This window comes from Theropithecus gelada, chromosome 7b (genome assembly GCF_003255815.1).
Source record: "Theropithecus gelada isolate Dixy chromosome 7b, Tgel_1.0, whole genome shotgun sequence".
NCBI lineage: Eukaryota > Metazoa > Chordata > Mammalia > Primates > Cercopithecidae > Theropithecus > Theropithecus gelada.
The window spans coordinates 103,653,800-103,671,267 of NC_037675.1; the positions used below are offsets into that span (position 1 = coordinate 103,653,800).

At 44.8% G+C, this 17,468-nt stretch overlaps 1 protein-coding gene across 28 annotated transcripts in view; it reads left to right on the forward strand.

The window, feature by feature from the left end:
• The first annotated feature begins 518 nt into the window (after window positions 1-518).
• WDR20 (WD repeat domain 20) overlaps window positions 519-17,468 on the forward strand; it is an 89,514-nt gene continuing 72,564 nt past the window's right edge. For 9 of the 28 annotated variants that reach the window (XM_025390941.1, XM_025390943.1, XM_025390966.1 and 6 more), the window contains exon 1: window positions 972-1,324. In XM_025390941.1, the coding sequence (XP_025246726.1) occupies window positions 1,076-1,324 (249 nt within the window). In that variant the 5' untranslated portion in view covers window positions 972-1,075. Of the gene's footprint in view, window positions 883-971; window positions 1,361-17,468 lie in introns of those variants that run through there. The other 19 variants (XM_025390946.1, XM_025390970.1, XM_025390959.1 and 16 more) reach the window with 6 other exon arrangements.

The following is a 17,468-nucleotide window of genomic DNA, read 5'->3' on the forward strand; positions in this document are numbered from 1 at the left end:
TTACTTTGACACGTGTGCCCGTTCTTACAAATCTAGACCCTGTACATTACATGCATACAACTATCCCTATGGATCTCCTAGTAAATAATCTCACTGACTCCACCTGAGGCTTCTGGAAAAAAAAAACAATTACCTTAAATTTTATTAAGAGCTCTTCGTAAACTACTGAGCAAGAGAAGTGAATCCTGCATAGATTCAGTCCCCGGTTCCCAGAGCGCTTCCCCGCCGCGTGTCTCTGAACAGTTGGAAAGGACAAACCTCCGCTAAGAAGCGGAGGCCGCCAGTGCTCACCACACATAGGAATTAGGATATTCATGCTGTACCACATTCTTCTCTCCCCCTACCCGGCCTGAAATAAAACATAGTGAAGCGTAAATCTTGAGTCCTTCGGTACCTTCTCAGAAACGGCGGCGAGGAGGCTTCCAAGGGGCTTGCTTCCTGACCGGGGATCAAGACGGTCGGGCGGGTAGTCAGCACTCTCTCTGGGCGGGACAGTCCCCGTCCCAAAGGGAGGGCCCAGGAGGGGTGGAGCCGTCCCCGCCCGAACACAGGGGCATCCGCGCTCCCTGTAGGGTACCCCGCGTGCTGGCCCCGAAGCGGTGGCAGTCGGGGTGGCGCTCTTCCTCCGCTCTTTGGGGTCCCGGCGCCCCTCAGGGCAGGGGGGGAGACCGCTGAGGAAGCACCCTCAAGTTCACCTCAGGCTCCTGACACCAGCCCCGCCGCGGTTCCCCCTGATCGGCTTTCCGTTGGTCCTAGTGGCTGCGGAACCGTCAACTAGACCCCACCGGCTGGAACCGACATCACCTGGGAAGCAGCCGGGCCGCCCGGAGGCCACGCCCGGGGGAGGAGCCTGCGGACGCCCAGCCGGGTGGAGCACGCCAGGTGAGCACGCCTGCGCAGTCGGGCCGTAAACAAGCCCGCCCCTTCCCTTCGGCCCGCCTTCGCGGGGCTGGCCCGCGGGTGGGAGGGGCGACAAGGAAAAGGCAAGGGGTGGGGGAAGAGGGAGCACGGGAACAGCGCCTGCGCGGTGGGCGTGATCCGGGCACTTAGGGCAGGATGAACGCTGCTTTCCAAGATGGCGACGGAGGGAGGAGGGAAGGAGATGAACGAGATTAAGACCCAATTCACCACCCGGGAAGGTCTGTACAAGCTGCTGCCACACTCGGAGTACAGCCGGCCCAACCGGGTGCCCTTCAACTCGCAGGGATCCAACCCTGTCCGCGTCTCCTTCGTAAACCTCAACGACCAGTCTGGCAACGGCGACCGCCTCTGCTTCAATGTGGGCCGGGAGCTCTACTTCTATATCTACAAGGGGGTCCGCAAGGTACCGACCCGGGCGTCACCGGGGTCAGCCAGCGGCGTAGGCAGAGGCGGGAGCAGGGCGGTGACAGTGGGGCCAGGGTGACCGAGAGGGGTGGCCGTCGCTCTTACTTTTGAGTGGGCCGGTAACTCCCTCCACTGGGGTACTCCTGAGGAGAGGGGATTCAGGAGTAAGGAGGGTGGTGGCGGTGGCGTTTCGAAGGGGTGGGGGCTATGGAAAGGGACCGTGGGACGCGGGGTTCTGGCTGGGAGGCTCCCAGGGGAGCCGGCTGCGTCCCCTCCAGCCTGGTCCATCAGGCTCTGACATGGCCAGGGAGCGGGCCTGCGAGTCCCCGGAAGAGGTGGGGTGGCCGTCTTGTCTGCTTCGATTGCCTCGCCTCCCTGGAGGGTTGGAAGTCTCGCCCTGGGTTAGAGAACAGGGGCGCAAGACGGCTTAACAAGATCTCTGTAAGGCGGAACTGGGGCCGGGAAGCGGAGGACTGAGACTAGGTCAGAAAGAACCTGCTCGGCACGCAGGGCTACTCCACCTGCTGCCGCGCTGACACTTCCTAGGAGCCTCTCCTGGTGTTAACATTTCTATTTCCAAAAACATCCGCGGGAGGTCGGCTGTCAGTGTCCGCCGAGGGGACGTTCTGAAAGACTGTTAAGGAGAGTCATCTTGTCCCTTGTAGTATGCGAAGGGCTGAGTACTACAGTTGAAATGATGTTTGCAATGAACTAAGCTGGTTCAGAGGGGTTGTGTGTGAGAGTGCCCAGATTAGTCTTGTCCAACAAGTCAGACTGTGTCCCAAACGGGGAGGGATAATGCCTTAAAGGCTACTTTAAAGGGACCATCCTTCTTGGCGGGCGAGTTATCAGTAATTCTCTGAAGCATATAAGCATCCTTTAAAAGTATCTCTTTAAAAGCAGCCATTTATTAGAGCTTTTCTTTCATTGGCTATGCAACTATGTTTTCACTGAGAATTGCTTAGTTTTGAGATTGTAGTCTTTGACTTGATGTTATGGAAGAGTGAGGAAATAAATGCATCCCACAGCACCTCCAAATAGGACAAGGTGATAAAAGATTAATTCGCAAATGCATGTTAGCATGAAAATAAATTGTTCATATTGAAGAGTGAACATTCCCTAGGATTTCATATAGCCAGATCCAGTGCAGGATTTTCGCTTGTTACAAGAGCTAGGGAAATGACAGTGGTATCTAAATGTAGCAAAGTTGTTTCTTTCATTCACTGTGAATCTTTTTTATTAGTGTTTATGATAATAAGTGTACCACTGTATTTAGAGTATACTATTGGAAGTTATTGAGGGTAAATCGCTTGACCTTTTTTTTTTTTTTTTTTTTTTCCTCTTTTGGAATTGCAAACACTTGAAGTAGTCTTCAGTCTAGGGGCTGAAGTTTTACTCCTACTCCCAACTTTGTCACTGACTTGTTGGGTGACCTTGGATAAGTTATTTAACTTCTATTTGCACTTCTTTAAAAAGGGAATGTTACAGTGCACGTTGTAACTAATAATATAATAATCGTAATGAATTTTAAGGCTCTGAAACACTCAGTAGATGTAAAATATAGTTAAAGAAATACTAAAAGTAACTGTCAAATAAGAAGCTGCCGTCTTGACGTTGATGTTCAGAGTGAAAGGATTTATTTTGTCTCTGGAAATTAAGTTTAGAATTTTAAATTTTAAAAATTTATATAAAAATACAATGTGCTTAAAAACTAAATTCACTAACTAGCAATTATTAATGCAGGAATTACTTTACAATTTTTTTTTTCTTTGAAGGTTATTACTTCTGAAGCATCCTAATGGCAAACCTTATCTGGATCTGGTATCCCTGGTTTACATCATAAAGACAAGTTTCTTGCCTGAAAGTATCGTTACAATAGTGTTCTCTTTTAGTGGGACGCTATTCCCTGAAGGGTAAAAGGAGGCAAGGCTTTTAAAACTACACCAAAAGGCCGGGCGCGGTGGCTCAAGCCTGTAATCCCAGCACTTTGGGAGGCCGAGACGGGCGGATCACGAGGTCAGGAGATCGAGGCCATCCTGGCTAACACAGTGAAACCCCATCTCTACTAAAAATACAAAAAATTAGCCGGGCGAGGTGGCGGCGCCTGTAGTCCCAGCTACTCGGGAGGCTGAGGCAGGAGAATGGCGTAAACCCGGGAGGCGGAGCTTGCAGTGAGCCGAGATCGCGCCACTGCACTCCAGCCTGGGCGACAGAGCGAGACTCCGCCTCAAAAAAAACAAACAACAAAAAAAAAAACAAAAAAAAAACTACACCAAAAAATTATTTTAAACAAGATAAATCTGAAATACGTGAATTGCCCTTACCTGCATAATTTGAGTGTTTTAACGTTTTTTTGGGTAAAATTTCATTTTCATGTGGTAGTATCATAGATACATTTGCATTATGTTGCAGATGTTTCTGCTCTCTTTTAATTGTAACTTAAAATTTTTTTTCCATTAATGAGTTTGCATTTATTGTTATTTCTGAGTGTAAGTGATTTTTTGTGGCTATTTTCTGATTTAAAATATAGGAAATAAATTTTCCTTAATTGGAAAACCAAGATTTACTCTTTAGAGTTAGTAGTTATAAACCTATTTTTGACCGATGGCCATTAAACATGTTTTTATTTTTGTTTTTAGAGACAGAATCTCATTCTGTTGCCTAGGCTGGAGTGCGGTGGCATGCTTATAGTTCACTGCAGCCTCAAACTCCTGGGCTCAGATGATCTTCTTACTTCAGCCTTCCTAGTGGCTGGAACTACAGGTGTGCACCACCATGCCTGGCTAATTAAAAACAAAAAAATGTTTTTTAGAGATGGAGGTCTTGCCGTGTTGCCCAGGCTGGTCTTGAACTCCTGGCCTCAAGCGATCCTCCCACCTCAGCCTGCTAAAGTGCTGAGGTTATAGATGTGACCCACCACACCCAGAGCACAGTTGGCTTTTTTTTGTTTTTTGTTTTTTTTTTGAGACGGAGTCTCGCTCTGTCGCCCAGGCTGGAGTGCAGTGGCCGGATCTCAGCTCACTGCAAGCTCCGCCTCCCGGGTTTACGCCATTCTCCTGCCTCAGCCTCCCGAGTAGCTGGGACTACAGGCGCCCGCCACCTCACCCGGCTAGTTTTTTGTATTTTTTAGTAGAGACGGGGTTTCACCAGGTTAGCCAGGCTGGTGTCGATCTCCTGACCTCGTGATCCGCCCGTCTCGGCCTCCCAAAGTGCTGGGATTACAGGCTTGAGCCACCGCGCCCCACCAAGTTGGCTGTTTTGACTATTTTTTTTTTTTTGTCCTTTGAGGGGTGTAAAATTTTACAATAATAATAATTATTATTATTTTTTGAGACGGAGTCTCGCTCTGTCGCCCAGGCTGGAGTGCAGTGGCCGGATCTCAGCTCACTGCAAGCTCCGCCTTTCGGGTTTAGGCCATTCTCCTGCCTCAGCCTCCCGAGTAGCTGGGACTACAGGCGTCCGCTACCTCGCCCGTCTAGTTTTTTGTATTTTTTTTTTTTTTAGTAGAGATGGGGTTTCACCGTGTTAGCCAGGATGGTCTCGATTTCCTGACTTCGTGATCCGCCCGTCTCGGCCTCCCAAAGTGCTGGGATTACAGGCTTGAGCCACCGCGCCCGGCCTACAATAATTATTTGGATTATTCAGAAGATCTAATTTAGATGTATAAATTCAACTTAAGTCTGCGTGTAAAATGAGTAGAAAATAGGTGTTTTAAAGAACTTAAATCATGAATTACGTGCTACCTTTCCTGAGAAAAAACATAGGGTCCTGGGGAAATGGAGTAGGTGAGGAAGTAGTCTAACATTCAGGCTAAGGAGTTGCAATCGTGAGTGAGCCTTTTAAAAGGTTTACAGGTGTCTGGAGTTAGAAGGAACTTTAGAGTTTGTTATTTCACCCTCGTCAGAGAACCGAGGCCAGAGAGGGGATGCAAACCTGTTAGAATTTTTTCTCATAGTAAGGAAAATGAAGCACAGCTGAGTCTAAACTATCTTAGAAGAGACTGATCCGGCTTTTTGATCACAGGGATATCATCATATATTCCAAGAACTTATAGAATCTACCCCGGCATTTTGCCGTGTATTATTTTATTAAATTCTTGAGGTAGATTAAAACATCTTTTCACAATTGAGAAAGTTTAAAATGGGGTTTCTTATGTGAGGAGATGTAGTTTGGCAAATTTATTTAACTAAAGACAGTATTAACGTTGATTTAATACTGACACTAATCATTTCACCAGATTTGAGTGACTACTGTGATAGTAACGATACTAGGCAAGGTGATGTGAGGTATTCAGAGCTAAATAAGACCCTGTCCCTCTCCCCAAAAGACTTTCAATTACTAGCTTTCAGACATCTTTATTACATACTTTGTTCTTCTTTTTTTAAAAAAGAGGTTGTCTGGTGCAGTGGCTCACGCCTGTAATCCCAGCACTTTGGGAGGCTGAGGTGGGAGGATCGCTTGAGCCCAGAAGTTTGAGACCAGCCTGGATAACATATCAATACCCTGTGTCTACAAAAAAAAAAAAAAAAAAAAATTAGCTGGGCATGGTGGTATGTGCCTGTAGTCACAGCTACTTGGGAAGCTGAGGAGGGCTCTTGAGCCCAAGAGTTAAGGTTACAGTGAGCTATAATTGTGCCACTGCACCCCAACCTGGGCAACAGAATGAGACCCTGTTTTTAAAACAACAAAAAGGGGGAGCAGGGCTGCACGCCGTGGCTCACGCTTGTAATCTCAGCACTTTGGGAGGCCGAGGCGGGTAGGTCACTTGAGATCAGGAGTTTGAGACCAGCCTGGCCAACATGGTAAAACCCCGTCTCTACTAAAAATACAAAATTAGCTGGGCGTGGTGGTGCTCACCTATAGTCCCAGCTACTCGGGAGGCCAAGGCGGGAAAATCGCTTGAACCTGGGAGGTGGAGGTTGCAGTGAGCCGAGATCATACCACTGTATTCCAGCCTGGGCAACAGAGCTAGACTCTGTCTCAAAAAAAAAAAAAAAAAAAGGTTGTTTTTAGGATATAGGATAAAAGATGCCAAAGGTAAGGTAGCTGGGCTTATTGGACCAATCCTCTCTTCTCATTTTATGGATCTCTGTTTTTACATAAATACGAATGGCCTCCATTCAGATCTCAGCTTAACCATCACTTCCTCAGGAAATTTTGCTTTGAATCCCCATGGTGTAACAGTTTTCCTCTATTACTTGGTTTTTTGTTTTGTTTTGTTTTTTGAGGCAGAGTCTTGCTCTGTTACCCAGGCTGGGGGCTCACTGCATCCTCTGCTGCCTGGGCCCAAGTGATTCTTATGCTTCAGCCTCTTGAGTAGCTGGGATTACAGGCATGCGCCACTGTGCCTGGCTCATTTTTGTATTTTAATAGAGACAGGGTTTTGCCATGTTGGCCAGGCTGGTCTGGAACTCCTGGCCTCAAGTGATTCACCCGCCTCAGCCTCCCAAAGTGCTGTGATTACAGGCCATATTATGTGTATGTGTTCTTAGAGCATCCTGTACTTTGCCTTCCTAGCACTTTTCTGAATTTGTAATTCTGTGTGATGATGCAATTGTGCCTTCTGTAAACAAAGCTCCCTTAGAATAGGGACCTTATCTTTCCTTCTCTCCATCTTCTCAATGCCCAGTGCAGTGTCCAGTTTAGAGTTAGGCCCTTACTGTGTATTTGTTGAGTGGATGACTGAGTAAAGCCATGTCTATGCCAAACTTGAAAGAGATCTTTAGAAGCTGAAAAACCTATTCAATTTTGGGCCCGAAAGTAACTTGGGTATTTTTTAATAGCTCATATCTTTTAAAAGACATTTAAAAATATTGCTAGTAAGTAACAAATTTATTTAACCTTCTTAAAATAGGGAAATTGTATAAGAGACAATGAAGTAATAGTAAACAAGTGATACAGATTACTTTTGATCTACTTCTGTCAAACTATGTCACCTACAAGATCCATGTACAACTTTTAAAAACTGTACTCAGGCCAGGAGTGGTGGCTCAAACCTGTAATCCTAACACTTTGGGAGGCCGAGGTGGGAGGATTGCAGGAGTCCGGCCTGGGCAACACAGTGAAACCTCATGTGGGTTCGAGACCAGCCTGGGCAACATAGTGAAACCCTGTCTCTACAAGGGTGGGCATGGTGTCATGTGCCTCTTGTCCCAGCTACTTGGAAGGCTGAGTTGGGAAGGTCACTTGAACTGGGGAGGTTGAGGCTGCAGTGAGCTGTAATTGTGCCACTGCACTCCAGCCCGGGCAACAGAATGAGAGCCTTTTTCAAAAAAAACCAAAACAATCAATAATAAACAAAAACTGTACTCAGAATGACTTAACATTCAAGCCAAAGAATCTTCCTACCTCCCCACATCTTAAGATTCCAGGCCACAAATGTACTGCCCAGAGAAGTTACTGAAGTGATAACTACAGGAAGTAGGAAGTAAATTTAGAGGGTTCTAAGGTTTTTCCAACTCTAAAGGTTGTATGATTCTGTGCTCAGGTTTTTTTTTTTTTTTTTTTTTTTTTTTTTAAAATGAAATGATTTTTTTTTTTTTTTGTTGAGTTGTTTTTTTTTTTTTTTTTCTTTGCCAACTTGATTTGGAATTGAGAGGGGTGGGGTGTTTGGGAAAGCAAGCTGAAAACATTGTGATTTTTAGGTCTTTATGCTAGAAGAGTTTTTTTTTTTTTTTGAGACGAAGTCTTGCTCTGTCGCCCAGGCTGGAGTGCAGTGGCTTGATCTTGGCTCATTGCAACCTCTAGCACCCGGGTTTTAAGTGATTCTCCTGTCTCAGCCTCCAAAGTACCTGGGATTATAGGCGCTTGCCACCATGCCCAGCTAATTTTTGTATATTTAGTAGAGACGGGGTTTCAGCATCTTGGCCAGGCTGGTCTTGGACTCCTGACCTCGTGATCCACCCTCCTCAGCCTCCCAAAGTGCTGGGGATTACAGGCATGAGCCACCACACCCGACTAGAAGAGCTTTATGTTCATGATGCTGAGATGAAGTTGGGGCCAGAAGAAGAGTCAGTTCATAAAAGCTGAAGTATTTTTAGATCCTATTTAAAGAAGAAGGTAATGGGTTGACTTGAGAGAGAATGAGCGTTCTGTTATGGGAATGCTCATACGGGAAATGTTCTGTCTCTTTGTCAAAAACTGCAGGACCACCTGTTGGTGACATTGGAGGAATTCCTGCTTTGTGTGGGAGGGTGAACTAGATGCCTTTAAAAAAAATTTTCCCGGGCCGGGCGCGGTGGCTCAAGCCTGTAATCCCAGCACTTTGGGAGGCCGAGACAGGCGGATCACGAAGTCAGGAGATTGAGACCATCCTGGCTAACATGGTGAAACCCCGTCTCCACTAAAAAATACAAAAAACCAGCCTGGGCGACAAAGCAAGACTCCGTCTAAAAAAAAAAAAAAAAAAAAAAAAAATTTCCCCCTAACAGACTGGTTTTAGATACTTCACTGCTTCAGAGAGGTTCGTGTTCACATCCTTCTCCCCTTTTGTAATTTTTCACACCTCCCTGGCTCCCCTTTTGTAATTTAGAAAGAGGTTCTGAAGTCTAGAACTTTTTGTATTAGATATACTTTGAGAAATCTTGTACTTAATTTAGTAGGTCACACAGGGTTGCTGAATGACTGGAAACTTGTGTTTCTTTTCCATTAAAGGCTATTTACTGACTTCTGAAATATTGATGATTTATTTGACTTTAGAATGTTGCATACTGAGGGGAAAGCATCTTAATACATCATTTAAAGCGGATATACTTTCGTACTATACCTGGGTTCTCTTGGCTTTGAAGAGGAGGGTGGTGATGAGATTTTGAAAGACTCCATTGGGTAACCTGTAATCCCAGCACTTTGAGAGGCTGAGGCGGGTGGATCATCTGGGATTAGGAGTTCAAGACCAGCCTGGTCAACACGGTGAAACCCCATCTCTACAAAAAATACAAAAATTAGCCAAGCATGGTGGTGCATGCCTGTAATCCCAGCTACTCAGGAGGCAGGAGAATCGCTTGAACCCAGGAGGTGGAGGTTGCAGTGAGCCAAGATCATGCCAGTGCACTCCAGCCTGGGCAACAAAGTGAGACCTCCCCAAAAAAGGAGGACTTCATGGGTGGATATGAGCAATGGTGAGAAGCACCTGGAATATGTCATTGAAGTCCATGAGATAGTCATGAATGCCATTCTTTCAGCAAATATTCATGGAGTATGCCTACCAGATACAAGGTACTGTTTTAGATGCTGGGTGTAGTCAAAGTCTTTGCCCTCAAAAAACGTGTCACTTATATGATATTTATTATCATTGACTTAATATAGTGACTTAAGGGTAATGTGCTTTGATAGAAAACTTGAGCGTGAGCAAGCATCAAAACATGGTGGATTTTGTCATTGAGTGGTTTGGCTGTGTGGCTAAAGAACCTTATTTTATTTTATTTTATTTTTATTTTTATTTTTATTTTTGGAGACAGAGTCTCACTCTGTTCCCCAGGCTGGAGTGCAATGGCATGATCTCGGTTCACTGCAAACTCCACCTCCTGGGTTCAAGCCATTCTCAGGCCTCAGCCTCCCGAGTAACTAGGATTACAGGCACCTGCCACCACGCCCGGCTAATTTTTGTATTTTTAGTAGAGACGGGGTTTCCCCATGTTGGCCAGGCTGGTCTTGAACTCCTGACTTCAGGTGATCCTCCTGCCTGGGCCTCCCAAAGTGCTGGGATTACAGGCGTGGGCTGGTGCACCTGGCCAAGAACCTTGTTTTAAAAATAGGAAGATTTTTGTCATCTGGAATTTAGTATCTTAGAGAATAATTCTGTTTCTTTCTCAGTGAGGTTAGTTTGTGCAGTAATATGAAGTGTGATCTTATTTGGTTATTCAGGAGACCTTAAAAATAGAAGTAACCTTAATTGGTATACATTTCTAATTGGTAGAATTCAGTTTTAATTTTCAGGACACTTGAAATTGACAGTGTCAGTGACAAGTTACCTTGGCTCATGCCTATAATCCCAGTATTTTAGGAGGCCGAGGCAGGAGGATTGCTTGAACCCCAGAAGTTTTAGACCAGCCAGGGCAACATAGTGAGATACCATCTCTACAAGAAAAAATTAGTCAGGTGTGGTGGTGCATGCCTGTGGCCCCAGCTATTCACGTGGCTTAGGTGGGAGAATTGCTCGAGCCTGGGAGGTTGAGGCTGCAGTGAGCTGAGATTGTGCCACTGGACTCCAGCCTGGGTGACAGAGCTGAGACTCTGTCTCAAAAAACAAAACAAAACATAATCCTCATTCATCAAGCATTTATTGATGACTGGTATATATGAGGCACTGCTGTCTATTGTGGCCAATGTGAAGTGTATTTAACACTCCTGTTTTTAAAGAGTTTGGCTTTGTGTGTGTGTGTGTGTGTGTGTGTGTGTGTTTGGAATAGGGTCTCACTGTGTCACCTAGGCTAGAGGGCAGTGGCATGATCATAGCTCACTGCAGCTTCAACCTCCTGGGCTCAAGTGATCCTCCTACCTCAGCCTCCTGAGTAGTTGGGACTACAGACATATGCCACTGCACCTGGATAATTTTAAAAAATTTTTTGTAGGCCGGGTGCAGTGGCTAACGCCTGTAATCCTAGCACTTTGGGAGGCCGAGGCGGGCGGATCATGAGGTCAGGAAATTGAAACCATCCTGGCTAACATGGTGAAACCCCATCTCTACTAAAAACACAAAAAAAATTAGCCTGGTGTGGTGGCGGGCGCCTGTAGTCCCAGCTACTCAGGAGGCTGAGGCAGGAGAATCGCTTGAACCCAGGAAGTGGAGCTTGCAGTGAGCCAAGATCGCGCCACTGCACTCCAGCCTGGGTGACAGAGCGAGACTCCATCTCAAAAAAAAAAAAAAAAAAAAATTATTATTATTATTATTATTATTTTTTGTACAGACTGGGTCTTGCTGTGTTGCCTAGGCTGGCCTTGAACTCCTGGGCTCAAGTGACCCTTTTTGCCTTGTGCTCCCAAAGTGTTGGGATTACAGGTGTGAGCCACTGTACCCGGCTGATTTTGTGTTTAGCATTACAATATAAAGTAGAGAGTATGTGCTCTGCATGTGGCATAGCAATATAAGTATCAAGTGGAATTAAGGAGTAAAGGTGAAGTGGAAAAGTATTTCTCTGCCTAGTAGAATATTGCATTGGATTTTAAATAGATGATTTGCCCCAAAATGTGTGCAGATCATATTTTTAATAAATTTTTATATTTGTTGCCTTGTATTTCTAATTTCAGAAATGCTTCATTTTTATTTCTGATTGAGCTTTAGATGTCAACTGCTCTTTTAGCATTTTTCTCAACTTTTCAGCTTCTCTGCCAGTTGGTAATTTGTAAATTGAGAAATATTTTCTGTTGTCAATTCTATTTTATTTATTTATTTTTTTTGAGATAGAGGCTCACTCTGTCGCCCGGGCTGGAGTGCAGTGGCTCGATCTCGGCTCACTGCACCCTCCGCCTCAGACTCTGCCTCAGACTCCAGAGTAGCTGGGACTACAGGCACACGCCACCATGCCGGGCTAATTTTTGTATTTTTTAGTAGAGCTGGGGTTTCATTGTATTGGCCAGGCTGGTCTCTTAATTCCTCACCTCGTGATCCACCCGCCTTGGCCTCCCAAAGTGCTGGGATTACAGGTGTGAGCCACCGCACCTGGACGTCAATTCTATTTTGTAGTAGATTTTTAAAAAGTAGATATATTATTCTAAAACATGCCAAATCAGTCTGTGTTACATCTTATCTTGCTTTGTATCAATAGGGAAATAGCTTAAATATATAGGTTTTATAAGAAAGAAGCAAGAATCATTCATGAGGAAGGAATTTATAAGGATTTTATATTTACAAAGTAAGAATCAGGCCTGGCATAGGATTACATCACGCCTGTAATCCTAGCACGTTGGGAGGCCGAGGTGGGAGGGTTTCTTGAGGCTAAGAGTTGGAAACCAGCCTGGACAACATAGTGAGACCCTATTTCTACAAAAAATTAAAAATTAGCTGAGTGTGGTGATGTGTACCTGTAGTCCCAGCTACTCAGGAGGCCGAGGTAAGAGGATTGCTTGAACCCAGGGTGGGGAGGTCGAGGCTGCAGTGTGATGGAGCCACTGCATTCTAGCCTCAGCGACAGAATGAGACCATCTCAAAAAAAAGTAAGAATAATTTAGTAAGAAGGACTATGTTAACATTCTTAGTTACCACACTGTAGATTATTGCTCTGCCATGAAGCTGTTTTTTTCTTTAGTTGACTCACAACCAGCTTACCCTTTTACTGCGCTTTTTTGTTCTGCTGCAGTAAAACTTGTACAGATTCTCATTCTCTTTACTTACTTGGATTTCTGCTTTAGAGGCTCTATCTTGCCTTAATATTTCATTTAATAAATATCTGAGTAGTTTTTGTGTGAAAAGCAGTATGCCAGACTATGGGAAATCAAACAAGTATGAGGTATGGGCCCTGACCTTAAGAGGAGTATCATCTAACCAAGGAGGGACATGATATTCACACACTCATTCTAAAAGGACTTGCTGAGTGCCTGCTCTATATTGTTAAGAATCTCTGCTATCAAAGGGTTCACAGTCCAGTGGAATAATCAAGGGCTTATTCAATTCTACTAACATTTGTTGGACCTGTGGATCCAAAGATAGATAAGACATAGTCCTTGGCCCAGAGTGCCTACAGTCTAGTGGTGAGATGGACAAGTAAACCAGCAATGATAAGGCAGCTGCTAGAAAAGCATTCAAAACTGAACATTGCCTATTCATAGGTGCTGTGTACAGTTGGTGAGAGGATAAATGCATAACTCTTTAAAGTTTATAGCCTTTTTATTTTCTCTTCAAAACCATCCTTTGGGGATTTTTTTTTTTTTTGTCATTGGAGAGATTGTGATGTGTCCACCAATACTGAAGGGCTACGGTAGAGCCTGATGTTAAACCTAAGGCCTGTGCCTAGGCCTCTTACACAAGCTTTTGTGTCAAAAAATGAACTATGGCTGATACTGATGTCATTCCTGAGAGTGGGAGATAGTAGGTTAAAAAGTAATTAGGAGGGTTTTTTTGTTTTTGTTTTTTTTTGAGACCAGGTCTCACTTTGTAGCCTAGGCTGGAGTGTAGTGGCTCACTCATAGCTCACTGCAGCCTTGAACTCCTGGACTGAAGCCATCCTTCCACCTTAGCCTCCCATGTAGCTGGGACTACAGGTGTGCACCACCATGCCTGGCTAATTTTTTTTTTTTTTTTTTGGTAGAGACGAGGTCTTGTTACGTTGTCTGGTTTGGTCTTGCCTAGGTCAAATGATCTTCCCTGCTCGGCCTCCCAAAGTGTTGGGATTATAGGCATGAACCACCATGCTGGGCCAGGAAATATTTTATAGAAGAGATGTGATGTGGGTACTCTTTTCTTTTCCTTTTTCCTTTTTTTTTTTTTTTTAAATGAAACAAGATTTCACTTTGTCACCCAGGCTGGAGTGCAGTGACACAATCATGGCTCACTGCAGCCTCAACCTCCTGGGCCCAAATAATCCTCCTACCTCAGCCTTCCGAGTAGCTGAGTCTATAGGAGCATGCCACCACCCACATACCTGGCTAATTTTTACTTTTTTGTTTTTGGACACAGGGTCTCACTCTGTTGCCCAGGCTGGAGTGCACTGGCACGATCTCAACTCACTGCAGCCTCTGCCTCCTGGGATCAAGTGATCTCCCCATGTCACCCTCCTGAGTATCTGGGACTATAGGCACGTGCCACTATGCCCGGCTAATTTCTGTATTTTTTATAGAGACAGGGTTTCATCATGTTGCTGAGGCTGGTCTTGAACTCCTGACCTGATCCTCCCACCACAGCCTCCCAAAGTGGTAGGATTATAGGTGTGAGTCACTGCGGAGTACTCTTTCTTCCTCTCGGATATAAAGAAATAAGCTGAACATCCCTGGAAGTATTGAAAAGAAAGACAGCAAGGTTTAAGAGATCATGTAATAATAGTAATAGCTAACATTATTAATAACATATTAATCATCTTAATAACATGGATTATGGATAATTATGGATATTGTGCTAACAGATTATGCATGACCTCTCTTTTTTTTTTTTTGAGACGGAGTCTTGCTCTTTTGCCAGGCTGGAGTACAGTGGTGGGATCTTGGCTCACTGCAACCTCCTCCTCCCAGGTTCAAGTGATTCTCCTGCTTCAGACTCCTGAGTAGCTGGGACTACAGGCACACGCCACCACCCCTGGCCAATTTTTGTATTTTAACTACAGATGGGGTTTCACCATGTTGGCCAGGATGGTCTGGATCTCTTGACCTCATGATCTGCCCACTTCAGCCTCCCGAAGTGCTGGGATTACAGGCATGAGCCACCGCACCCGGCCGCGTGATCTCATTAAATCTTTGCAAATCATCTTATAAAATAGATACTATTAGTATCCTTATTTTGCAGGTGAGAAAACTGAGGTTTGTAGCAGTTGGATACTTTGCATAGGTTATAAAACTAATAAGCCATTGTCCTGGGGTTTGAATCCAGTTCTGTTCAACCCTAGAACCAGAGTGCTTAACAATAAGCTAGGGACTTATATCGTCAGTAAGCACAGGACTAGGAGTCTCAGTGGGAGCTCTGGTCCCTGCCCAAATCTCATGTTGAATAGTAATCCCTAGTTTTGGAGGTGGGGCCTGATGGGAGGTGATTAGATCAAGGGGTGGATTTCTCAGGAGTGGTTTAGGACCATCTACTTGATGCTGTCCTCATGCTAGTGAGTACGAGTTCTCTCCAGAACTGGCTGTTTAAAAGTGTGTGTGGCACTTCCTTGTCTCCCTCTTGCACCTTCTTTCTCCACATGAAGTGCCTGCTCCCTCTTCACCTTCTGCCGTGATTGAAAGCTTCCTGAGGCCTCCCTAGAAGCCGAGTAGGTGGCAGCACTATGCTTCCTGTAAAGGTTGCAGAACGATGAGCCAGTGAAAACTCTTTTTTTTTTTTTGAGATGGAGTCTCGCTCTGTCGCCCAGGCTGGGGTGCAGTGGCATGATCTCAGCTCACTGCAAGCTCTGCTTCCCGGGTTCACACCATTCTCCTGCCTCAGCCTCCCGAGTAGCTGGGATTACAGGCACCTGCCACCACGCCCGGTTGTGTTTTTGTATTTTTAGTGGAGACAGGGTTTCACCATGTTAGCCAGAATGGTCTCGATCTCCTAACTGCCTGCTTTGTCCTCCCAAAGTGCTGTGACTACAGTCGTGAGCCATCGCACCCAGCCGCCTTCTTCTTTATAAATTACCCAGTCTCAGCTATTTCCTTGTAGCAATGGAAGAACAGCCTAATACATTGCTAGATGACACTTTGCTAGTCCAACCTGTGCTCTCCCTGGAACCTCTTTATATTAACTGCTTCCTCTACTAAAAATGTTCACCTCCCTTATTTTATGCGTTGCTGTCTCCTTCTTGCTGGTTAGATCACAGCTGAAATGTCACCATCCATCAGAGAACCTCCTCTTGACCATAAATTTGTGGTACTATCGGTCACCTTCAGTAACGTCTGGGTACAGTGGCTCATGCCTATAATCCTAGCACTTTGGGAGGCTGAAGCAGGAGGATTGCTTGGGGCCCGGAGTTCTAGACTTTGTCTCACTATGTTAAAAGTTTTAAATGAGCTGGATGTGGTGGCACGCATCTGTAGTTCCAGGGGAGACTGAGGTGGGAGGATCTCTTGAGCATAGGAGTTTGAGGTTGCAGTGAGCTGTGACCATGCTACTGCATTCCAGCCTGTGTTATAGAGCAAGACCCTGTCTCAAAAAAAGAAAAAAATCTTTCATATACTACTTACTACTGGTTGTCTTAGTCTGTCAGACTGCTGTAACAAAATAGCATAGACTAGGTAGCCTGTAAAGAACAGAAGTTTATTTCTCACAGTTCTGGAGTCTGGAAAGTCAAGATGAGGGTATTGGCAGATTCATTATCTGGTGAGGGCTCTCATTCTGGTTTATTGTCTACTCACTGTGTCCTCACATGGTGGAAGGGGAAGGCAGCTCCCTGGGACCTCTTTCATAAGTGCGCCGATCCCGTCCGTGGGAACCACACCATCATGATCTGATCACCCAGAAGCCCCCACCTCTTGATATTATCACATTGGTAATGAAGTTTCAACAAATGAATTTTGGGGGGGACACAAACATTCAGACCATAGCACTGATATTGTCATGCTTACTTACGTATGCATTTGTCAGTCTCTCTCACCTTCCTTATTGAACATCAACTTCCTGAGAGCATGAATAAGCCTTTCTGTCTTATTCATCATTGTATCCCCTGTTCGGTACCTAGAACAGTGCTTGGCACGTTGCAGGCACTGAAATATTTATCGAATGAATGAATGAATGAATGAATGAATGAATGCTTTGTTGCCTTTTTGTTTTTATGCTGTCCTTTATTATTGGTGAGAATGATAACTTCACAGTCTATAAAGCATTTACGTAGAGCACCTTAGATGAGCTTTATGGGAGGTAAGGTCAGGCAGTCATTTATTATTATTGTTCCTACTTTATGGAAGAAGAAATAGATTCAAGGACATGGATAATAATTGATAGGATTATTAATAATTGATAGGATGAAAACTTGTGATTTTGTCCAGCTTTTACTCTCTACATTAACCTGAAGCTGCCATCCCAGCAGTTCTGAGTTTAAAATAGACCAACTCATGTTTGGAGCCGTTTTAGAGGTTGAGATTGCTCCAACAGTGCATATTTTGCCTTTTGTACGATGATCTCTGTGACTTTGAGCAGGTTGCTTAACCTCTCAGAGCCTCAGGTTTCATTTTTTTGTAAATAGAGATGAGAATATCTGTCCTGCCTACTTCACAGTTTTTTTAAGGATTAGTGAGATAATTATATAAACACTCTTTCAGAAATGGTAGGGTACTGTCAAATGTAAGATGTTTCTTTTAGTTATACAAGGATATACCAAAGAGCTGGAACTGACTCATTCTACTATCTCTCACATGTGATTTGCTAACTGACTGCTGGTTTCTTTCATCTGGAGCCCTGCAAGGAGAGGGGGAAACTGGGTAAGAATGGGGAAAGGAGAGCAGCCTTAGAGACCGGAGAGAGATTACTGGGAGAGCAGTGTGGGGATTTTCAAAGGTTGAAGAGACTCTGGGGAGAAGGGAAAGCA